Below are 25,448 nucleotides of genomic sequence, written 5' to 3' on the forward strand. Positions count from 1 at the left end.
CCAGATGGATTCAAACCTGGTCAGAATCACCGCCGCTGACCAGACCACATTGTTGCCAACGTCAATGAGCCACGCGCCAAGCGTAACTACGATGAGCAGTACAAGAAGATCCTCGACGGCCCGTGCCCCCTGCACAAGAACGCCAAACACAAGATGAAAGACTGCCTTGGTTTGGCTAAGGAGTTCCAGGACAAAAAGTACGACTGACGACAATGGTGGGAACGGAGGACGCCGACCACCTGGGGGTAATAACAATGCCTTCAGGACCATGACAAGGTGGTCACCACCATCTTCAGGGGCCTCGCCTCCAACGAAGAGCAGAAGGGAACGGAAGCTCGACCGCCCGACTGAGTGCTCGCCGTCGCTTTCAGAGGAAACTACCGCCAACCCCAGCTATCGCCCATGGTCCGAAGTCCCCATCACTTTCAGCAGGGCCGACCAGTGGGCGGACATACCCTACATAGGGCAGTTTTCCCCTCGTCCTCGACGCGACTGTCCAGAAGGTGCTCTTCAGAAAAGTCCTTGTCGATGGTGGGAGCGCTTTGAATCTACTCTTCGCCGGGGCCCTAAGGGAGCTCAGGCCTCAGGACAACAGATCTCACGCCCTCAGACTCCTCTTCTAGGGCGTGGTACCTAGCAGGGCATCTAGACCACTTGGGGAGATTACCCTACCTAGTTACAGTTCGGCATGGCAACCAACTACCGAGTCGAGCATATCAACTTCTACGTCGCCGACTTCGACACTCGCCTACCATGCCATACTGGGGCATCCGACTCTGGCCAAGTTCATGGCCTGTTCCGCACTACGCGTATCTTGTGTTGAAGGATGCCTTCCCCGCAGGAGTCCTGTCTCTGTGGGCCAACCTCTCCGTCGCCTACGCTTGCTGAGACAGAGAGTCTCGCCCTCAGCCGAAGCCACCGACCTCTCCATCCAGATGGCTAGCGTGGTCGCCGAAGCCAAGATGGCGTCTGCTGATGACAATGGAGATCCCAGAGCCTCCTCGTGCCTCCGCCAAGTCCAAGGAAGTCAAGGAGGTCGGCCTCGGCCTCGACGACCCTTCCAAGATGGTGAAGATCGGGGCTCACCTTGACCCCAAATAGGAAAGCGCGCTCGTCTCCTTCCTACGTGCCAACGCCGATGTGTTTGCTTGGAAACCTGCAGACATGCCAGGGGGTACCGCGGGAGAAGATCGAGCACTCCTTGAATGTCTCGCCGACTGCTAAACCGATCAAGCAAAAACTTCGCCGATTCGCGCCGGACAAAAAGGAGGCCATTAGGGTAGAAATAAAATGGCTCTTAGCTACCGGATTTATAAAAGAAGTGTATCATCCAGATTGGTTAGCTAATCCTATTCTTGTTAGGAAAAAGAATAAAGAATGGAGAATGTGTGTTGATTATACTGATCTTAACAAACACTGCCCTAAAGACCCCTTCGGCCTGCCTCGGATAGACGAGGTTGTAGACTCCACCGCCGGCTGCGAGTTGCTCTCCTTTCTTGACTGTTACTCCGGCTATCATCAGATCTCCCTCAAGAAAGAAGACCAGGTCAAGACATCGTTCATCACGCCTTTCGGTGCATACTGCTACACCACTATGTCCTTCGGACTAAAGAACGCTGGAGCGACCTACCAAAGGGCTATCCAGACGTGCCTCGACCAACAGATCGGCCGCAACGTCGAAGCCTACATCGACGACGTGGTCGTCAAGACTAAAACCGCCGACAATCTTATCGCCGACCTTGAAGAAACTTTCTCCAACCTGAACAAATACCGATGGAAGCTGAACCCTTCAAAGTGCATCTTTGGAGTTCCATCCGGTATCCTGCTGGGCTACATCGTCAGCGCTCGAGGCATCGAACCAAACCCTAACAAGGTCTCTGCCATCACCAACATGAAACGGCCGACATGCGTCAAGGATATACAGAAGCTTACAGGCTGACATGGCTGCGTTAAGCCGTTTTATCTCACGCCTCGGTGAAAAAGGGCTACCTTTCTTCAAGCTCCTCAAGGCCTCTGAGCTTTTTTCTTGGTCAGAGGAGGCAGACACAGCTTTCGAGCAGCTCAAGTTGTTTTTAACAAAACCTCCAATCATGACAGCGCCACGACCAGATGAAACTCTGCTGATCTACATCGCCGCCACTTCTCGCGTCGTCAGTACTGGCTATTGTCGTTGAACGCGAGGAAACTGGACACGCCTACAAGGTGCAACGTCTGGTCTATTTTATCAGCGAGGTACTTAATGAGCCCAAAACTCGTTATCCTCAGGTACAAAAGCTGTTATATGCAATTTTGATTACGTCACTGCAAGCTCCGACATTACTTCGAATACTACAAGATCGCTGTGGTCACCGAGTTCCCTCTAGGGGGACATTCTCCGCAACAAAGAGGCCAATGGTCGTATCATCAAGTGGGCTAGTTGAGCTCGGCACTTACTCCATTGACTTCAGAAGCAGACCCACCGTTAAGTCACAGGCGCTTGCTGATTTCATCAGCTGAGTGGACCGAGATCCAAGAACCCATTGCCGCCACTTGCCCCGAGCACTGGTTGATGTACTTCGACGGCGCCCTTAACATCAACGGTGCTGGTGCGGGCATTCTGTTCATCACGCCGACCAAGGATAAACTCCGATATGTTCTTCGCATACACTTTTCGGCCTCCAACAACGCCGCGGAATACGAAGCATGTCTCCATGGTCTCCGTATAGCTTGTCGAGCTCGGCGTCAAACGCCTCATGGTGTATGGGGATTCCGCGCTGGTTATCAACCAGCTCAATAAAGATTGGTCCTGTTCCAGTGAGAAAATGGACGCATACTACGCCGAAATCAGGAAGCTCGAAGGGAAATTCTATGGTATCGAGTACCACCACGTGGTACGAAGATCAAAACCAACCAGCCGACCAGCTCTCAAAGATAGGATCTTCTCGCGCCGGGTTCCACTGGGGTTTTCGTTCAAGACCTCCTGGCACCATCCATTAAAGAAGAGAAGGAAGTTGAAGAAGTACCCCCTGCCGAGCAGTTGGTACTTGTGGTACCTTCGCCGGTCGCCGATTGGAGGGAGCAGTTCATCAAATACCTCACCAGTGACGAAGTACCCACCGACAAGATCGAAGCCGAACATCTAATTCACCAAAGTAAGCATTACGTGCTGGTAGATGGTAACCTGATGAGGAAAAGTGCCAAGGAAGGGATACTGCAGAAATGCATCATCCAAGACGACGGTGTGAAGCTACTTTCTAAATTCACTCTGGTTCCTGTGGCAATCACGCTGGCTTCGAGAACTCTGGTCGGCAAAGCTTTCCGAAGCAGGTTTTTACTGGCCCACGGCCATCTCCGATGCAGAAGATCTCGTTCGACGATGTGAGGGTTGCCAGTTTTTTGCCAAGCAAATACATGTACCGGCACAAGAACTGCAGACCATTCCTAGCTTCCTGGCCATTCGCATGCTGGGGACTGGATATGATCGGGCCTTTCAAGCCAGCGCCAGGAGGTTTCCTGGTATGTGTACGTCGCCATTGATAAGTTCTCCAAGTGGATTGAGTACAAACCACTCGTCTCAGCTACTGCAAAGAAAGCAGTCGAGCTCTTTGAAGACATCATACACAGATTCGGTCTCCCGAACAGCATCATCACCGACCTCAGGACCACTTTTACCGGCCATCATTTTTGGGACTTCTAGAAGACCGGTGCATCTCCGTTAAATACGTTTCCGTTGCTCATCCTAGAGCTAATGGCCAGGTCGAGCGGGCTAATGGTATGATCCTTGACGCCCTCAAAAAAAGGCTCTATCAGAAAGAAGAAAAGCATCCGGGCAGATGGCTCAAAGAACTACTAGCTGTGGTCTGGGGACTGCGCACTCAAGCTAGTCGCTAGTACCGGCGTATCTCCATATTTTTTGGTCTACGGCTCAGAGGCCATACTTCCAGCGGATATTGCCTTCCGAGCACCTAGAGTAGAAAGTTATGATGAAGAGCAAGCCGCAGCTGTTCGGACAGAAGACGTTGATCGGGCTGAGGAAGAACGTCTGATCACTTGCGTTCGCACTAGCCAAGTATCTCGAAGGTTTGTGGAGGTATTACAACCGCAACATCAAAGGTCGTTCGTTCGCGATCGGCGACCTCGTCTTACGTAGGAAACAAAAAACCGAAGGGCTTCACAAGCTATCTTCCCCCTGGGAGGGCCCTTACGTCGTCAAAGGTGTTACTCGTCTAGGGTCTTATCGCTTATGTGACTTAGATGGAATCGATGTTCCTAACTCCTGGCACATCGAGCACCTTATACGTTTCTATCCCTGAAACAACACAGATATGCATTCTTTACTTTCTGATTAATAAAGTTTTGGCCTCCATAATTTGCTTCCATTTTTCCTCCATTATAATTTTCACTTACGGTTGACAGGCTATACGCCACTCCATGACAATCTCCAATGCGCTCGCCAAGCACGCCGAAATCGCCGAACACGATAACTCCAAATCGCCGAACACGATTTCTCCAAAAATCGCCGAACACGATTTCTCCAAATCGCGAACACGATTTCTCCAAATTGCCGAACACCGATAACTCCAAAAATCGCCGAACACGATTTCTCAAAAATCGCCGAACACGATTTCTCAAAAATCACCGATTATGTTTTCTCCGGATCACATAAATTTTTCTCCTAAAACTGACGACGATTTTGCGCTCCAAATCTCCTAACATAGCTCGCCGATCGTCGAGCAGCACACGTTTTCTTTTCTGTTTTCTATGGAGAAGACCCAGTCTCCGATCCCTTCCTACACGTGCCTGGGGCTCCTACGCTCTACGTTATGGTTGGTCGGCTGTGGTTCCTTGGTCATGCCTATTCATCCTACACGTGTCAGGGTCTCTGCGCTCGACGTTATGGACTATGGGCTAGTCAAGGCCTAGATTTCAGGCATGAACTAACTGCTCGGACACCACTTTAACTACTTTTTCTCGCCAAGTTACTCAAATTGGCCGCTGAGCAGCATGTGTTTTGCTCTGATCTTTATGGAGAACACCAAGGCTCTAATATCCCCCTACACTGTGCTATGGGCTCCGTGCTCTGCGTATTGGGCGGTAGGCTACGGTTCCTTGGTCACGCTTGTTTTTCCAACACGTGCATGGGCTCCGCGCTCTGCGTTACGGATTACGGGCTAGCTAAGGCATAGAGTTTAGTGAAAACTAACTGCTCGGACACTGCTTATATTATGCATAATTGCATCGGTTGTTAATACAACGATTCTTCATCGCCACAATAAAGCAAGTGGTATAGGTGATAATATCCGTAGCAGTTTGTTAAGCTTCGCCAACACCTTCTGTTTTCGCCAAACAGGTCTATATCGTCCGACAAGCATTTTTGCTGCATCTTCAACATCATCCTCCAGCTTGCTGGGTTCCGCGTTGCTCAGCCCATCGGCGAACCCGCCCTCCTATCGACTAGGATATCGACTAGTTAGGTAGTGGGATCCGAACCACCGCAAGGGCATGAGTAGCGGCCGGTCATAACGGACGTCGCGTTTGAAGTTTTTGAAATTCTCCCACAGCTGCCTTGCATCTCTGGATGATGGTGTCTGACCCTTGCTGCCTGCCGTCAGGACGAGGTGCCGAGTTCAATATTCGACAGCAGTCGAGTACTAGGTTTTATTAGCAGGCGGTTACAGTGTTGAAGTTGTCTTTTTGGACCTTGGCTTCCCTGCACCAGCACATCGAACTGTGCCTTGGCTTTATGGCGATAATCTACAAGCATTACAATGGTTTCGTCATGCCAGAAAAGTACTACAACATTATTTCTGACCAGGGGGATTTACCTTTCAGTTTCCTCGGCCAGTTTATTTGCTCGCTCCTAACTCTTTTGCCTTTATCTTGTCGGATTTGCTCGACGGTCTGGCGTAGCTGGCTGAGTTCTAGCATCTTGCTCTGCAAGCAAAACATGTTATCGAAAAAACGGATGGCCAACTATTGCAAAGTACATTCACTGATAAAGCATACCAGATTTCTGCTTGGGATACATTCTCAAACTGCTCGCACTTCTGATCGAGGCTGCTCAGGATTTACTTTTGAGCTGTCTCGGTTTTCTTGCCCAATTGCTCGGACATATTTTTTAGCTCCTAGGATACAATCGCCAGTTGCTCGGATTTCTTCTTCAGCTGCTCGGATGTAGCCAGTTAGTTGCTCGGACTAGAACCCCTTCTGATGTTCCAGGTCCCACGAGTTAGACTCTGCAAGGTCCCGCTCGCGCTGGGCCCTCTTAATACTCTTTTCCGAAAGATTTAACGCCTCCCAGAGTTTCTTGTTCTCCTCGGCGAGGGGCTCCATCCTCTTCATCAGTTGGTGCCGTTGCTCAGCTGTTCGAGCTATCCCCTGCGAATGAACAATGCTAGTGATAAACTTTGGTCTCCAACAAAATATCAGTATTTCAGGCGCGGTACTCACCTCGATTTGAGTCATAACTCCAGCAACGGCGGATTTCAACCTCTTTATCTCCCTGGTGGTGTTTTCTTCCTCGACAACTACTACCTCTTCCCCGTTTTCGGAGAATCCGGACAGACTGGGGTTTAGGTTCGGCACGCTCGATCTCCTCAACCTCGTCCTCCTCCACCATCGCTCGAGGCACCCTGGGGGACTCTATGGTCGGACAGCCGCTCCGACCTCTCCTGATGTCACTGCGGGTGATGCAAGTTGCTCCTCGGCCGTCGTCGGAGTTGCCTCCTTAGCCTCCGACGCATCAACGTCAGCTGCAGCTTCCGCTTCCAAAGTACCGACGTTTTCAGTCGCAGCCTTGGTCGCTGTCGCCGACGCGCCTGTTGTGTGCGCCAATGATTCACCGCCGCCAGGACCGCTGGCAGTGGCGGCTGACCCATCCTCTGTTTGTCGAGCACTCGAGGACTCCCGGACGGGACCAGTCGGCATTGTCCCTACTGAGGGTCCGGGCCTCATTGTTGCCCTGCGTAATATCGGCCTGTCAGTACCCAAAAGAAATCAAGGAACAATATTATTACTCCAAGACAAAGATACTTACGGTTTGGTCTTTCGATTCAATTTCTTGAACCGGCGATGCCTGCCTGATCCCCTAGGCGCTACTACTTGGTCTGCCTGATGGGAGGGTTCCTGCTCTTCTACAATAGGCTGCTGCTCTGCTTGGTGCCTCGGAGGCCCCTCTGTGTGCTGCTCTGCGGTTATTCCCCCTTGTTGCTCGAGGACTCCGGTCGTCTGCACCGCCGGGACTTCCGTCATTGCCTGCGCATGACTCCCTTGCTCGCTGCTCGAGGACTTCAGCACCCTTCGATGGCTCCTTCATGCTCGGTGGATGCGCTGTCTGGTTTTCATCGTCGTCAGACCACTCCAGCACTATAGTCCTTCACGGTCGAGCGGTTCGGTCATCACCAAGCGAGATGCTGCCCGATTTGTGTGCAGTGGAGCCTGCGGTTTTTCTCCCTTTTTGGACCGGCTCATCTACCGCTGGTCTTTTCCAATGGATCTTCTCCGATACCGGGGATGGACTATCCGACGAGGTGCTCGGCTCCTCCTCTTCGGGCTATAGCAGCCGCCGGATGTCTACTCCTTTTGGCCAATCGGCTCTCGGCACGCTTGAAAAGTATATTGCCCTATCCTGCGAATGGATCTTTACATAAGTAAGTCAGTCCTTTGCTCGACAATCGCTGCCTGATCAATGCGAAATGAAATGGTTACCTGAGGAGGCGGATTGGTGCAGTTGAAGGCCTTCGTTCCTTGTGGCCAACTGAATGAGATATTGGAAGTGAATAGGTTCATGGCCCGGTCTATTACTTCTTTCCTCGATAGCTGGTATGTGCTTTCCTAGGTACCATCGTTGTCACCTTTGTAGTCGAACGTCGGGTGGGCCCTCTCTTTGCAGGGCTGGATGCGCGCACTATGAAGCTAGCTGCAACCAATTCAGCCCTAAGCTCCATGCCCTTAATCAAGTCAAGAAGCTCCATTACTTGCTCCATGTCAGCACTGTTGGGTCTCTCCGACCAGCTACTATGGTTAACCAGGATGTGGTGGATGTCGCATCGAATTATTGGGTGACTTTGTTTGATGTAGAACCACCTGGCGTTCCAACCTTTCAGGGAGGTGTTTAGCGGTACGTTGATGTACTCGCTGGCCATCCCATCCCTGAGCTGCAGGTACACGCCGTCGACCACCTTAGAACCGTTGCCCCCTTTCTTCTTCAGACAGAACAGGTGCCTGAAGAGGTTGAAGTGTGGAAGAACACCAAGAAACACCTCGCAGAAATGGATAAAGATCGACACGTGCAGTATGGTGTTGGGGTGCAGATTGTAGAGGCTAATCGTCCAAAACTCCATAAGATCCCTCAGAAAGGGGTGGACAGGAAACCCTAATCCTCGCCAGAAATAATCTTCAAATACTACAGCCTCATCAGTATGAGGTGTTGGAAAGGGCTCACCACTAGACGGCCGCCATCTGGCAGTGAGGTGGTCTGGGAGAACGCCCGCCGCCACCATTCTGTTGAGATCCGCCGCCCCCGTCTTCGACGGCACCCACTTCTCGTCGTGGCTAGCTCCGGTGGCCGCTTTCCTCGGCTTTGCGGCTCCCTTTTTCGGCGCCATTCTCTCCGGTTTGGTCCTAGATTGGATGCGAGTGCTCGCGTTGGCACGGAATGTGGAGCGTAGGGATTGCAAAGGAAGGAAACAGGGCAGAATGGCAGAGGTAGGCGGCGAGGTATGCGGCGGCGCTGTTATAAAGCACTTTCCCCACCCTTTTTTGCATCTGAGGGTTTTTGGGAAACCGTTCCCGCGATCAGCGCTGCTTCGAATTCTCCAACGTGGTTTAATGGGCCGCAACTTGGGCTTTCACGCCACAGCAGCCCACGTCACTCATTTATCGCTGCCAAATAATCGCCGATTTCTTTGCAATTTAATGAGGCTCAGTAACGGTTACTGTACAACCATTACTCTGATTTTTTCTCCACGGTTTGATTTATCCGATATTTTCGCCTGAAACGCGGGGACTGGCTGTCTGCTCGGTTGGTTTTCGTTATTTCTTCATTTCTGACCCTGGCACCACGTGACTACGTCACCTACTGTCAGGCTCGGGGACTAATTGGGCACACTTCACCTTGCGGTGAATGTGTTTGTTCTCATCTCGAGGCTACGCTCGGGGACTAGCTACCTTCTCGGCTGGTTTACTACTTTCTGACCCTAGCACCACGTGACTACGTCACCTACTGTCAGGCTCGGGGACTAAGTGGGCACACTTCACCTTACGGTGAATGTGTTTGTTTTTTCTAAAAGACTCCATGCCTCTAAAAGCTAAATAAGGTTATCTTTTTCCTCGTGGTCGGACTCTAAGTGGGCACACTTAGTTTATTGCGCAGAAATTTTCAATTCTAGACTTGAGCTCCTTACATTATGTCAAGCCGTGCTCGGAACACACTGCTCGGCGATGTTGCACGCTGCTCGGCAGCTGCTCACAACTGCTCGGCGATTCATTATGGTGGTCTGACCATGATTTGGACAGCTCGGTTTTGGTTCGCACCTGCTCGGAAAAGCTCAAGACGGCGTTGCACAACGGGTACAAGGCGCTCGGGGACTAGCTATGGGGGGTACGACCCCGGATACCCACGACAGACCACATGGGCTACGCCTCCAGGGGCGGCCTGGCCCACAAGAAGAAGCCTTGCGGGGCACGATTCTGCTCGGCGCCTCCCGCAAGACATGGGGAGGATATCCTGAAGATGTTACGAGATCTGTTAGGATACGTACGATCCCATGATTCTTGTAATCTGTTATTACTTTCCGGTTATCTCTCAGATCTAACCGACTTGTAACCCTACCCCCGGACTATATAAGGCGGGCAGGGACCCCCTACAAAATCACGGCAAATCATACGATAGCTAATACAAACCAACAGACCACAGGAGTAAGGTATTACATCATACTGACGGCCTGAACATGTATAACTCGTGTCTCTCTGTTGCCTTCTTGTTCTTGATTACACGCTCCTCTGCCGATCAATCTACCTTCGTGGGATACCCCTCGGAGGACTGCCGACGATATTCTATCGACAGTCCCCCTATTTTCTGGTGAAGTTTATGCAAACCTAAAAATATAAAATCACCAAATAGCAACGATGCCCAAGTCATCGGCTACTTAGCATCTAAGGGCGATAGATACATCGACCATATTTGTTTTAAGGGCAACACACGTATCAACCATTGTTTGGACAACACTCTAAGCTTCTTGTACTTTTGTTTACCTCAAGCTTCAGCCATACATCCAGTCTTCGCTGGCACCCAGGGCTCACCAGAAGCTCTCCTTCAAGTGCTTCGGCCCCTACGTCGTGCTGGAGCGCATCGGCAATGTCGCCTACAGGCTGGATCTTAACCTAGCTTAGTCTGTGCACCCAGTCTTCCATGTCTCCTTGCTCAAGCCAGCGCCTTCCTCCAAGTACAAGATCTCAAGTTCCCTGCATGAAGTTGATGATGGCCTGCAAGTACCTAAAGCCATTCTCCAGCATCGTCTCCATCAGCGCCGCGACGGCTCTGTTGCTCAGGTACTCGTCTCTAGTGGTCTGGCATGGAGGCCGACCTAGCGACATGGGAGGATATGGAAGCTTTGCGTCAGCAGTTTCCATTTGCTCCGGCCTGGGGACATGCCGGTTCCCAAGGAGGGGGTGGTGTCACGGCCCCTCTGTTAGAAACGATAGGCAATATAAACGACGAAGAACAGAACACAGGGGACACGAGATTTTAACGTGGAAAACCCTCCCAAGGAAGAAGGGAAAAACCACGGGCACCAGCCAGCAAATCTTCACTATATCGGGTGAGGTTATAAACGTCGGGGATTTATAACTTTTCTTATCACAAGACGATGGCTTACAGGAAGTATATATAAATGGAAAACCCTAATAGGCGACGATCCATACCGCTTCGCTTCGGCCCAAGCCTCCTGGCGACGGGCCTCGCTTCGCTCTGACAGAAGTTAGCATTTATCTTGTACATAACTGAATTTGGATCACAACTCAACACCCTCATCCGGCATCCAGTCCAGAGGAGGCTGCTGCTAGGCCCAGGAGGAGCAGGAGGGGCTGTTCCAATGCAAGACGGTCCGGGTATCCGGCCGGCAGTGGACTTGTAATGCATGCGCAATCCAGCCCAACAAGGAGTGAGACATAGGGAGAGATGCGCTGGGCGAGAAGGCAACCAGAAATTGAACTCTGTATTTTACACTCGTTATGTTTATCTGAAGAACTCGTCGTCCTGAGCCTCCTCGTTCTTCTGTTCTACTGCGACTTCTTCCCCAATTCTCTGCTAGATCCAACTCCCTCAGTAGGGTGCTGACACGCCCCGACTTGAATGCCAAATCTCACCAATCAAGACATACGATCGAAAATGTCTGAGGCAAATGGTCAAGCTCTTAAGCAGCAGGCCGAACCGGGGCCACGCGGGATGCCTCGGCCGAGCGGGAAGCCGCGGCGTGGGTGCAACGGCCTCGCCGGGGCCGCGCGTGGAGGCTGCGGTGGCCAGTGGCCGCGCTGGGGCCACGCAGGCTAGCCATGGCGTCCGAGCAGGGGATGCGACGGATGGCCATGGCGGCCACGCCGAGCACTGTGCCACCGCCCTCCATGGCCAAGTCCGGCTTACGAAATTGTGAACGTTCTCCCGTTCTCGATTTCCTGTATTCAGACAGGGGCATTCTCGTCCTTTGCACGTGGGTCCATATGACAGTGGACGGCAGAGGATGTCCAAAGGAACGGTAGTGTCAGATACGGAAGAAAGTTTTCAAGAGTGAACAAATTGATAAGAATTGAAGTTTGAGTGCCAAATAAGAGGATGTTTTTCTGGTGTCAAATAACAAATTTTCTCTTGTGTTTCAAAATAATATAGAGTCTAATTGCAAAACATATTGTGTTTCATGCAAGGCAATAAATTCATCAAAACTTTAGATAATGGCATCTTTTCCCGATTAGACGGAGGTAGTACCGAGGCAGTACTGTCTCGGCCACATTGGACCTTCCTCGTGGCTCATATTCTTTTAATCCTCCTCCTTTAGTTTGAAGAGCCGACAGGCACGTATTCTTTTAATCCTCCTCCGCTCCTTTAGTTTGAGAAAGCCGACAGGCACGTAAATTTACGAAATACTATCTTTCACCCCTTATATAGCTTTCCATTATTTTAGAAAATCGGATTGTGCCTAGGCATGTGCGTGAAGACAGCTGAAGTCATGCACCAGGTCTTGATAGTATGGATCTACTTTCGCCATTTGTTGCGCCTACTACCAAGAAGAGAGTGAGTGTGAGCGTTCGACATGGAGCTCGCCTTGGGGGCCATCAGCGCCGGTCCTTGAATTTTGAGGGCCCTCTGACAAACTTATCGTGACGGCCCCTCTAAACTATGTATAAAATCTTATAATATACTTATAGGCATAAATTTTACTTGCAAAGCGAAAGTAAATTCAATTATATATTTTTGATTTAACCAGTTTGATAATTATCTTTTTCGTTTTCTTTTCTCAACCCCTGACAAATGTTTCTTAGGTAACATTCTAAAATTCTAATACCTAAATTAGAGAAAAAACATGACTATATGAATACAAAGTACTAGAGGTCTGGAATACTATACGAATAATTAATTTGTATTAAAAAAGAACAAGGAAAAAATACCTAGGGCCAGGACATGAACAAGAACAACTGATCGGCGATCGCAATTCACAAGAAGGCAACAACCAAGATGTCGTCGACGTGGAGCCCTACCTGGTCGTCGTCGTCGTGCGTCATTCTCCGGCAAACGGCGGTCTAGCTCTCCGTGCCCTGCGTGTGTGTGAGTACGTCGAGCGTCGCCGCATCGACGCGACTGGAACTCACGAGTCGCGATCGTGATTAAACTGCGGCGCCCTCACCTCCTCTTTGCCCGAGGGCCATGGTGAAAACTAGGAAAGAACGGCAGAGAGGCCGACGTTGACTTCTTGGGTCAACTCTTCTCATTAGTTTGCTGATATCTAATGGACTATAGGGGCCTCGGGGTTTGTATACCTGGACTTGGACTCCTCCCCTGCATAGGCCCTCGGCCGTCGCACCCCATGCCTACCCCCTAGGGCCGGCACTGGGGGCCATGGCCAGCCTGGCCCCCAAGCTGGGCAAGCTGGTCATGGAGGAGGGCCTGAAGCCTGAAATCGAGTCCCTCTCCAGCACGCTTGTGATGATGAACACTGTCCTCGTCGATGCGTCTCAGATCCGACCGGACCAACTTAGCGAGGTGGAAAAGCTCTGGGCACGGCAGGTCCGGGAGCTGTCATACGACATGGAGGACGCTGTCGACGACTTCATCCTGCCACTACCGGACTCCCGGCCAAAGACGAGTTGACGCTCGGCAAACTATTTGCCGAGAGCTGCTCTCGGCAAAGAGCCATCGGCAAAACATCTACCGGCAAAGGATTCTTTACCGAGAGCCCCTCTCGGCAAAATGTTTACCGAGAGTAATGGCAAGGCTCTCGGCAAACTCTAGCTCTCGGCAAACTGGTGCGCCCTAGTAACGGCCAAACAACCGCTAACGGTGTGACAGCTTCTTTGCCGAGAGCGACCGTCGGCAAAGAACTTCTTTGCCGAGAGCGACCGTCGGCAAAGAATTGTTAAAAAAAAGATTTGCGGCCGAGGTGGTTTTCAAAAAAAAAAGGTTTGCCGAGAGCCGACCACCAAGCTCTCGGCAAAGAGGCAGATTTGCCGAGAGCCCTACTCTCGGCAAAGAGTCCAGAGAGCATTTTTTTATTTTTGTTTATATTTCCAGCTTCAACAACACATATTTCACAAATATAACACACCATCCACATCACATATATCACAAATATGTCATCCACATCACATGTCTCACATTATAATCCATCTAAACATCTCAAATCCAACAACACATGTCCATCTCAAAGTGCTAAGTTCATCTCACACAAGTTCATGTCACAAAGTGCTAATACATGATGAAGAACAACAGGCTCACCCCCAAGGCTCCCACCCTCCCGACGGCGGCTGTTGCTGCGGCGGAAGGTGTGGATACGGCTGGTACCCTGACCCTCCCGACGGCTGCTGATGCGGCGGAAGTTGTGGATACGGTTGGTGCCACGACCCTCCCGACGGCGGCTGCTCAGGCACATCATTTGAACCCGCCGATTGATTCTGCACAAAGGAGAAGAAAAATTAGTAATTATAGTAATACTAAGGCATATAATTGTAATCTAAGCGTAGACAAGTCAAAATTTGCAGAACTAGGTATAAAATTGTAATCTAAGCCTAGACACATCAAAATTTCGGCAGCACCTCCCCTGCACGGTGGGGTTTCCAAAACCTGCAAGAAAACCAATGGCACGATGGCCGCCCAACACATATCAATGGCACGATGGCCAGCACACATATATATCAACGGCACGAAGGCCTCCCATCACATATCAACGGCATGATGGCCGACATGCACAGTAACTACTGACTACTACTACTACCACAGTAACCACATGCAGCTTAATTATCAACTACTACTACTCTAACTACTACAACTACTACTACACTAACTACTACTACCACTACTAATACCACTACTACAACTACTAACTACTAACTACTACTAATACCACTACTAATACCACTACTACAACTACTAACTACTACTAACACTACTACAACTACTACTCTAACTAATGCAACTACTACTACACTAACTACTACTACCACTACTACAACTATTAACTACTACTACCACTACTACTACCACTACTACAACTACTAACTACTACTACTACTACTAACTACTGACTACTACTACTACCACTAGTACTACTTAGACTACTACTACAACTACTAACTACTACTACCACTAATACTACTTAGTATACCTTGTTCCTCTCCGCGGCGAGGGCGAGGGCGAGGCCGACGGTGAGGACGAGGCCGAGGGCGAGGACGAGGGCGAGTCGAGGCGCGCGCGAGGGCGAGTCAGGGCGCGGGCGAGGATGAGCCCGAGGGCGAGGACGAGGACGAGGAGGGGCGCGGGCGAGGACGAGGGCGAGTCGGGGGGCGCGCGAGGACGAATCAGGGGCGGGCGAGGACGAGAGGGGCGCGCGTGGCTGGGGGGCGGGCGAGGAGGGGCGCGGCGGCGCCGGGGCGGGGCGTGGCTTGGCGGGCGGTCTTGACGGTGGGGCCGGCCGTGGAGGTGCACGACCAGCGGGTCGCGGCCGCCGCGGCGCGCGCGGACGTGCGTGGCGGGGGTTGGGCGGCCGCGTGCCGCCGCGCGCGTGGGCGACGTGGCGGAGGGAGGGCGTTGCCGGGCTGCGGCGGCGAGGCTCGGGCAGAGGCGGCAACGGCACGCCGACGCGGCCGGCGTGCGGCTGGGGCGAGCCGGAGCGGGCTTGCGGGGCTGCGACGGCGAGGGGCTCGGGCGAAGGCACACGAGCTGGGCGGCGCTCCTCGCGGCGGCGTGCTGTGTGAGTGGGTGCGTGAAAGAGTGAGGAGAGATAAGGCGCCGAAACGGTTAAGTGTCTGAAGCCACTTTGCCGAGAGCCAGATCTGGGTGGCTCTCGGGAAACCTTCCCCCTTTGCCGAGAGCCCCCAGATCCGGCTCTCAGTAAAGTTATTTTTTTTCAAATTTCGTTCGAATTTTTTAACTAGCTAACTGCAAAAAAAATATTAAAAAAATCAAAATTATTATTTGCCGAGAGTAGCTCTCGGCAAACTGAACAAAAAATGATATTTCTAAAAAAAAAATCTTTCCCGAGAGCAGCTCTCGGCAAACCATTGATCCAGGCCAGGTAAAAAAAAAGAAATCTACGCCGAGAGCGGGTCCAGTAGCTCTCGACAAAGAGCCTTTGCCGAGAGCAATCCCCTGAAGCTCTCGGCAAATAATATCCAAAAAAAATTAATAAACAGCAAACGGCTCCGGAAAAATACGAAATTTTGCTGTGTTACAACTTATGCTCTCTAATGGCTATACAAAAAGTTTGGAACTCCAAAACTAATTCGACCGTGACATTGTTTGAAAATCCTAATGGATCCTTCTCAACTTTATGAAACTTATTCGGAGATGTCTCATATTGTAAGAATCATACGCAACCACTTGTGCGAAACATTTTCATTTTTTTACCATAGCCTCCAAGTGTGATACCATGACTTCATTGCAAATATCACAATTTTCCGACTTCGTTTCCTTTTTTAAGAATTTTTAAATCGTTGGGTGACATATGTTCGTGGTCTTCGATTCGTAAAATAAAAGGTGAAAAAAAACGTCAACAAGATGTTATTTGCCGTCAATAATGCATAAATAGCATGAATATCATTTTCTACTTAATTTTTTCCCGTGTTTAAATCAATCGCTGTTCAAATTTTAATCAATTAAAAAAACTCCTTGAAATGCAATTAATTAATTATATATAGCAAATAATTACAAAAATACACAAAATTTTAATATTGAGTACAACCTGTAGTATGTCTATAGAGAAAAAAGTTTGGAGCATATGAAAGAAAAAATAATTTAATTGGAGAGAGTTAGGAGAAGAGAAACACATGCACATGAAATATAGAAACCACATTTGCCGAGAGCCTGGGAGGGGCTCTCGGCAAATATTTACCGAGAGCGGCGCTCGGCAAAGAGTTTTGCCGAGAGCAGTAACGGAGGGGCTCTCGGCAAAGCGGTGACGCTGTCAGGGCAGGTCACGGCTATGGGCCCGCGGCAATGTTTTGCCGAGAGCCTGATTTTGCCGAGAGCGCGGCCTACGACAAAGGACCGTTTTGCCGACGGGCATTTTTTGCCGAGCGTGGCTCTCGGCAAAACGGCCCACTTCGCCAAGAGCTGTTGCTTGCCGAGATGCAGGCCCACGGCAATCCTGTCACTTGCCGACGGCCGGTGTTTGCCGAGAGCCGCGCTCGGCAAACGTTTTCTTTGCCGAGAGCCCGCGTTTTTTGCTCTCGGCAAAAATCTCGGATCTCGGCAAAGGACGTTTTTCCGGTAGTGTGCGCATGGCCCGTATAGTGGTGAGTTAGCAGCCACCGCCACCGATGCCAGAGTCTTCAAGAACATCCTTGGCAAGGCCACTGCCGCAATGAAGAAGGTCATGCATCGGAGGCAGATCTCCGACAAGGTCAAAGACATCAAGAAGCTCTCCAACGACTTGGCTGAGCTCCAGAGCAGGTACACATCAAGGGGTGCAGGTGCCAATCTCGCGGCGAGCACTGGCATTGACCCCCGTGTCCTTAATCTGTACAAGAAAGACTCAGATCTCGTTGGCACCGAGAAATCAAGGGACAATGTAATCAGGATGCTAAGGATCAAAGACGATGCTCATGAGTCTGACCAGAGCCTAAAGATAGTGTCCACTGTTGGGATTGCAGGATTGGGTAAGACTACTCTAGCCACAACGGTGTATGACAAGTGCCCTGTTCGCTTGGCTGATAAGTCATGGCTGAAAGTACTGTTGGCTGATTTGTTGCGAGAGAAAAATATTGTTTGTTGGCTAAAAAATTATGGCTTATAAGCCAAGTGAACAGGGCGAGCTTAAGAAACAATTCGATTCTTGTGCTTTTATTTCGGTTGGTATGACTCCTAATCTGACTAGAACATTCGAGAAGATGCTAGTGGAACTTGATCAAAAGTATAGCCAAGTCGACATGGCAACATGGAATGCCGAGCGATTCTTGGATGAACTGCATAAATTCTTACAGCACAAGAGATATGTCCATGTCATTCTCTGTTCAGTTTATTTCAATACTATTTTCATTAGCAAGCGTGAGCGATTTATACATACCTACTCTACACTGAGTCCCTGGACAACAACGAATGACGAGAATATATATAGGGAAAATCCGTTCTACTCCTAGGGTGTAGCTATTGAAGTTGCCCCAGCAACCAAGAGCCCATGACGAGTCGACCCACCCGCATCACCTTCTTCCCAAGGAAGCTTGCGCCCTATTGCCCTTATTTTAGGGAGAAGCCGTGGCGAAGAGTTCCACAAGTGGATCCAGTGACGAGGGATGATTTATGTTGATGTGTGCTTCATTCCTCCTCTAATTTGTGCTTCACCCATGCTTCGATTTTTCTTTGATTTGTGCTTCATCCCTGCTCCAATTTTCTAAGATGTTTGTTGACTAGTACCTCGGTGAGTTTGATTTGGTCTTCATAATTTTTAGAGGTGGGTCAGTTTTTCATTCTCAAATAATTGAAATTTGTGAAAAAACTTGAAACGAACCCATCGGTTTAATTGAATGCCCACACCTAAATGGAGGGATGTTTCGATTTGCTGATATTCTCGATAGCCTTAGAGCGTATTTGGATACAAATATTTACCTCAATCCACCCCAACACAAATGGATTTTTTTTACAGCTCTGCCTACTGACCGAAGCGAGTGCAATCACTACTTGCTAACCTGTGCCACCACCAAAGACGTATTCTGAAGAACTCTAGCCCAAATACAGCTGTAAGGTATTGAGTTGGGTCTAACAGATGACAGCTAGAAAGCTGTGAGGCATTGAGTCGGAGCCAACAGGCGGCAGCCGTGAGTAGCATCCCCTAAGAGCGCATCGGGGTTCCAACCGACGCCCACCAACGCCAGTTGGGGGAAGGAAGCCTCAAAGGGGGAGAACCGCCATGAGGAGAACGAGGAGATCCAGAGAAGAGATAAGGTCCCCGCAACCCAGCATATGATGAGGCGGAGCACTCAAGTGATGTAGAGGGCGACAGAGCAAGTCATTGATGGCGAGCACTTGACAGCAAGTAGTGTTTGCAGAAGCCAATGGGTAGGAAGGTAGTCAGACCAACAACAAGATAGGGTGTGATAGCAACTAGAGAGAGAACAAGGTCATGCCACGCACGGGCAGTAACAGGCGTGCTTATCTCGATGCCTTCAAGAAGGAAAATGATGTCCATGGACGCCATCATCGATCACCGAAGCACCAGGCTCGTAAGGGCTTTCGCCCCGAGACCTGGCCAGTGGGTGCATCAAGCTCGGAATGGCCTTCGCTAAAGAAGGAAATGGAAACTACAGTGACACCCCAGGGAGGAAAATGACGCCATTTGCGCCATCGACGCCGGCCCGGAGCACCAGCCATGCAGGGTTTTCACCCATATTCCAAATTCCTGCCGAAGTTCATCTAGAGCGCAACACGCCAGGCCAAACCTGCAGACAACGAGTCGAAGCCGGAGTTGACCAGCGGTGTTTCAGCTTTTGGCTTCCCGCTGGATCTAGAGCCGATTACCGCCAGTGAGCTACTGCGGCGAGCAGGAGGGGTAGGCCAGCCCCTGCAAAGACGAGCCCAGCCCGGGCCAAACCGCCGTCACGGAGGAGCTGCGGCAAGCCGCCAAGCTTGCGCCCCCACGGAGGAGCGAGCCACCGTGTAGCCAGGCTAGCAGATGCTAGATCCGGCCCGTAGAGGCCCGGGTCCGGCTGGATAGCCGCCGCTGCAGCAGGGGCGTGGACCATAGTGGCCCTCAACCGAAAGGGTGAGCCGCCTCCAGCCGCCGTCAGGCCGGCTACGGCGAGCCAGCGGATCCGGCCAGCCACCGTCGAGCATGGCCAACAGACCGGGGGGTGGACCCGCTCGGCCCGGCCGCACCGGCTGCAGGCCAGCGCACTTGGGGGCGAGGCCGCCTGCCGCTGCCCGCCGCCTGGCTCTGCCAGCGCGCTCGCCGGCTACTGTGCCTCTGCCAGAGTTGCCCGGCGACACGCAGCACAGGTCGACGAAGAGGAGCGCGAAACGGGCGGCCTGAGGGACCTCCCCCGATAGATCCAGTGGTGTATGCGCCGGATCTAGCCTCGAAGGGTGCTGACTCGGCTCGTTGCCGACCATCCCGGCCGCCATGGGAGGAGAGAAAAGCTTGGGGAAGATGAGGAGAGGTGGGGAAGGGAGGAGCTGCAGGGGCTGCCTTGTTGAGCCCCCCTACAGGCCGTCGTCACCAGTCGTCGATGAGCAGCGGCGGCGGCCGGGGAGCTGGCCGGTCGAGAGCTGGTTTGGCGGCGGCGGCGGCGGCGCATCGCCCCCCGAGTCACCTTGGGGAGACGACGCGGCAGGTCCACTATAGTAGCTGACTCTTAGGCCGTCCACAGTGTGGGTGCTGCATACTACTGTTCCTATCTGACACAGGGTGAATTCGGGCACCACTCTTTCTGGCCTGCAGTGTGTGCGAAAACATGGCAACGGTCCTCCTTAGCTGTACTGGTACCCACGTGAATAAAGTAATGCAACTTTTCCCTCCGTCTGTACAGTCACAGCAACATTTATACCAGCTTGAATGATGCGGTGAGCCAGAAAAAATAGTTTTTTATGTTTCAAGCAGCGACACAAGTACGTTCTCCGCTCCCAGTTTTCTTGCCGTCGCTGAGAGTTGGCTTCGCTCGCTGCAACGGGGAGAGCGGTGCCAGATTCTTCTCTCTCTTCTTTAGGCAGCACTCAAGCCATACGTTGTGGAGGGCCTTATGTGGATTTTGTGATGTCCCCTATTTATTTTTTTAGAACTTTAATATAATCATGGAATTTTCTGGTTTGGTCCTGTATTTTTTTTTTACATATCATCATTTTAGAATGTGCTAAAAACGAACAACAATCTATATTATTTTGTAGTGTCATCTCTTACACCGCAGGAATTCTTTAGAACCGGTAGCGACGACAATTCCGTAGTAGTAAAGCTGATGGCAGTTGAGAAGCCGTAGGGCAGCTGCCTTTCAAGAGCCATGCATGGAGAGCAATATTGGATCCATATCTTAATTTAATTCCAAATTTTGGACTCGTAAAGGATATTCAATTGTGGTTACGGGATTTAATTAATTTATTGTTTCCTTGACTATACGTTTAGATTAAAAAAAATAAAGAAGGTACCTTCACAAGCTGGCCTGCTTGCCCCTTGCCATATGGTTTGTGGGCAACAGCTATGCCAGTGGATCGTACCGGTTAGAGGTGGGACTTGGCTGTGCCCACGGCACGGCATGGCCCTCTCATGCTTCATGCCGCTTCGGGTCATGCCCTTTAGGCATAGAAAGCACGTCGAGCCGTGCCGATATGGCAGGGTGAATCTTTTCTTCGGCCCAAGCACGGCCCGTGACACGCCGGCACGTCTTCGGGTCGTGCCGGCCCAAGCACAGCCCTTAAAATATCTTTGTTAGTTTTCTTTTTTCACTCGTGATATGAAATGCATATATCTTGTGTGTACTATTTCAATGAAAGCTTAATAATTTTCCTAAAATATTCAAGAATTAGATAAGAGGTAGTATACTAAATGCTAGAAATTTGCATTGTATAGTTGTTGAAGTATCTACGTGCCATTTTCGTGCCGTGCCAGCCCAAGCACGGCCCAAAATACGGGCCGGGCCATATAGCCCGTCGTGCCGAGATCTTAGACACGGCACGGCCCTCGTGTTCGTGTCATGTCGGCACGGCCCAAAATATTTCGTGCAGTGCCGTGCCAAAAGACCACGCCCTCAGATGGCACGGCCCAAAGTCCCAGCTCTAGTACCGGTAGGCTTGATGCAAGGCTCCGAGCCTACGACCACCCTGCATCTTTCTTAGTACCCAACTCGGTCTGAAAGTATCAAAAGTTTAAAATTTATTCTAAATTATAAGGAATTCTAGATTTTCGACTCTATTTATGCATGTCTACCTTTTTAACTTCATCCATGCTTGCCTTTTTTAACACATTTTGCCCAAAAAAAACTTACGTAATTGGTAGCTAAAATCAAATCATATGCATCAATGCATGCTCGTCTTTTTTTTTAAAAAAAAAAACTGGACCTACGAGGATATAACCACCCCGGGCATTGCATTAAGAAGAAGACCTTCTCACGTAGGCCCAGAAAACCCCCGAACCACTGCCCCACCCTTACACAGCGGCACCGTCGCCCTGTGAAAATAGGCCGGTCATTAGACCTGTGCTTTGGCGTGGACAGACGAGGGGATTTTTTTAACCCCAGCCTAAAATTCGCTCCCACGGGGAGTCGAACCCAGGACCTAAGGAGTGCCACCGGAACGCTCTAACCAGTTGGACTAATGCCTTATAAGTAATTAAGCTAGTGAACAATCTGAACTAACTAATTAGTGATGAGCAAAATTGCTTGGATACATTGTATTTCCAAACGGGGTGAGTATAATTCTAGTATACACTAGTACAGTATGCCTTTTCAGAAGTGGAGAACATAAATTTTTAGAGGCGGGATGCCTGCCCGTCTATAGGAAGACGTCATTGTTAATAAAAAACAACAGAGGCGGGTGTAACGATCCAAGATAACTGAGATGGAATCGAGGGAGGAACAGCAAGAATGAGGAAGGGAATGGACGGAGCGCGGCTGAATCCGCGAGGACGATTCAGTATTCAATTGGGAAGTTTGTTACAGAGTCGGTTCATGCCGTTTGAGCACCTCGGGCGTGGCTTATATGAGGTCCGCCGCGGCTTACAACGCAACGAGGCCTGAGGCCCACAACCACACTAAGGCCCATGGCCTAAAGATGACTAACAGAGCCCAAGGCTATAACACTCCCACGGCTTAAATGCCTGCTTGACCCCAAGCTGGTGCCTTCGGAAACTTGCGTTTGACGTCAGACTTCTCCTCCCAAGTAGCCAAAGATGCTGGCATCGATGTCCACTGAACAAGCCACTGGGTGATGACTGACACACCTTTACGAATGTTGCGCGTAGCCAGCACTTTTGCAGGGGCTGCTAAATCAAGAAGTACTGTTAACAGTCCTGGGAAACCACATCAGCTGGAGCCACAAACTGCTTAAGAAATGAGACGTGGACCACTAGATGAATTTTAGCATCTGGTGGTAAGTCAAGCCGATATGCTACTTTGCCCACCTTCTCGAGTAGAGTTTGGTTCCTCCTCCTAAACTTTAGTCGCTGTCCCATCAAATGTTTGGACACATGCATGGAGTATTAAATATAGACTAATTACGAAACTAATTACACAGTTTGCGACTAATTTGCTTCACTTTTGTCAATCAACCACAAACCATACGAGTAGCTGTCAAGCCATTAGGCGTTATACCCGCTAAATGGACAATGGTCATGTTCTAATGGCCGGATATGCTAGAACGGGACAGAAGTCCGATATCGGTGACTGAACAATATGACAAATTTATCTGTGATGAGACAGATGGTATTAGCACAATTGCAGAACATCCAGTTACAGTTACAGGAGAAAAGGATGATGCCTAACGGAGGCTATGACAGAACTGGGAAAGGTAAAGCATTCCCACATCATTAATCTCAAACCATTTCTCAATATCAAGCTTGGAAAGTAGCCTACACGCCATCGCAATTTCTGAGAGCCCAATGGATAAAACCCTGGGGCAGCCACGAATCTCCAGAGTACTATTCAGCTTTGCGCATTTTGAGAGTGAAATCAGTGAACGATCTGTTATTTCTGTACAGTAGGATAGACTGATAGACTCTAGCATCAGACAACCCTGAGCAATTTGAATAATTCCATCATCACTATTCACTAAGGCCTCCACACCTGAATAAGAAAATATAAGTTAGCTTACTGACAAAGAACCAAACAAAGAAAACAACCACGAGGCATGTCTAATAATGACCTGTACAAATTCAATGCCGCGGAGTTTTGTGCAGGACCTTCCAATGTGGGTAAGACCTTCATCAATTATCTTCAAGCAAATGACAATTTTTAGACTTCAAAGTTTGCTGCATCTGGAAAGAGCTTTCAATCCTGCACAAAAGAATATTCAAAGTCAACTTTATGCCCATTTGGCAAAGAACAATTCAGTAGCCAGTTCAGTATTAAGTAGCTTTGTCATCCAAGTCGCTGTCAGTAAGGTCCAACTCTTCCAAGTGAGAACAGTGTTTCCCGACCAGTCGGAGTGCTCCAATGGAAACGTGGCTACAAGACTCCATCCTCAGAGAGATGAGGGAAGTGCATGAACTAATTATGGCCGCTAGTGAAACATCAGTGATATTGCGACAAGTAATGTTCATCTTCAGCAGGTTCTTTAGTCTTGACACAGCAAAAGAGAGTTCTGTATCCGTCACTCCAGAGGACTTGCTCAGACTTAATAACTCCCTTAAAGACACACAAGAGGTTCCATTGGATTTTAGTCCATCGGTCATGAATTTGCAGCCTTCCAACTTCAGGGTCCGCAATTTAGGAATCTTCTGGAAGCTTCTCACCAATTTAGGAATCTTTTGGAAGCTTCTCACCATAGGAGTAACCTGACACATGAAGGATATTAATTAAGCTGCAAAGGGGCTCAAGTTATGCCAAGGTGATACAATAATACAACCAGATGATTAACTACTTACAGGACAGCAGTATGAAAGATCCGGTTCCAATAGATTGGGTATTGACTTCAGTATGGATGAAACTCCCACATCAGTGATATTCTGACACTGAGACAGATCAAGCACCTGCAACGGTTGCATGCGAATTCAGTAATAAGCGGAGCTTTGTGCTTCTATCAAACACTTTTTTTTTGGTGAATTATCAAAAATACATATTTTAGCAGATAAGGCATCTACAGAGTTCCTAGCAGTGTAAGATCAAATAGAAAATACTACCATAGCGTTTCAAATGAATGTGATGTGTGATTGCTCGTAACAAGCAAATCAATAAAAATGGTAAATTATCGTGAGTACCTCACCTGTATTAGTTCTGAAGACTGCCAAGAGCATCGTCATCAATTCCAATACACCCCACCAGTGTCAACTCTCGACGGAGGCGGCGCCGGTGGGGGCGCGGAAGGAGCGATGCCGCTGCTGCCGTCGTTGGTGGTCGTCGCCTCCTCGTCCTCGTGGATCTTGGCCGCGGCCGGGGATGGGGCGGCCACTGGCTGGGACCCGACACCGAGGCGGCCTCCCAGGAGCACGAGCCGCTCCTCCAGCCGGCGGCGGTTGGGCGCTGGCGTGAAGGAGAAGGCCCTGGCCTAGGGCCTCAGCTGTGGCGGCGCAGGGTGGATGGTGATGGATGTGCGATGGGGATTATAGGGTAGGTCGGGTAGGACATCAACGCGAGGTCTATAGGAGCGGGCGGAAATTGCGGGCGGGTACAGAGGGTGGGTATGCTATGGCGTGGGTGAAAAAAAAAACCGCCGGAAGCTTTCGATACTTCGGCAGGAACGCATAAACGTAAACATTGGTGGTGTAAGACGGCAGGTGGCCCACCGGTAAATTGGTATGGATCGTTAGATTTAAAGATACTGGGTTATTTAAGGGTTTACATTAAAGGTGGGTACGAATATACGATTGTTTTTTTCTACCGTTGAAATGGACGGGCATATTTACTAGTAGTAAGATAAGATAAGATGTGGAAAGTTTTAGTATTTATCTTTTTTAGTGTATCCAGTGAGGATTAACAGGGTAACTTTATTAAGGCCTGCCTTGTGAATGCTCAAGAGTTTTTTTTTTCTTTCTGGATGGAGCTCGTGCCATTGCCGGTGGGCTGGGCACTGGAGAGTGGAGACAATACACCGGGACGGGGGGTGGGGTGGTTATGACTCCTTGTTCGACGTC

At 50.0% G+C, this 25,448-nt stretch overlaps 1 protein-coding gene across 1 annotated transcript; it reads right to left on the minus strand.

Moving 5' to 3' along the window:
- Positions 1–23,053: 23,053 nt before the first annotated feature.
- LOC136485682 (F-box/LRR-repeat protein 3-like) lies at positions 23,054–24,607 on the minus strand (the record flags this gene model as incomplete). Its single annotated transcript, XM_066482530.1, has 4 exons — positions 23,054–23,442; positions 23,522–24,152; positions 24,243–24,347; positions 24,581–24,607. Coding segments are annotated over 3 exons (561 nt in total), but the record flags the coding sequence as incomplete, so codon positions are not given.
- Between the last annotated feature and the right edge of the window lie 841 nt (positions 24,608–25,448).

This window comes from Miscanthus floridulus, chromosome 10 (genome assembly GCF_019320115.1).
Source record: "Miscanthus floridulus cultivar M001 chromosome 10, ASM1932011v1, whole genome shotgun sequence".
Taxonomy (NCBI): domain Eukaryota; kingdom Viridiplantae; phylum Streptophyta; class Magnoliopsida; order Poales; family Poaceae; genus Miscanthus; species Miscanthus floridulus.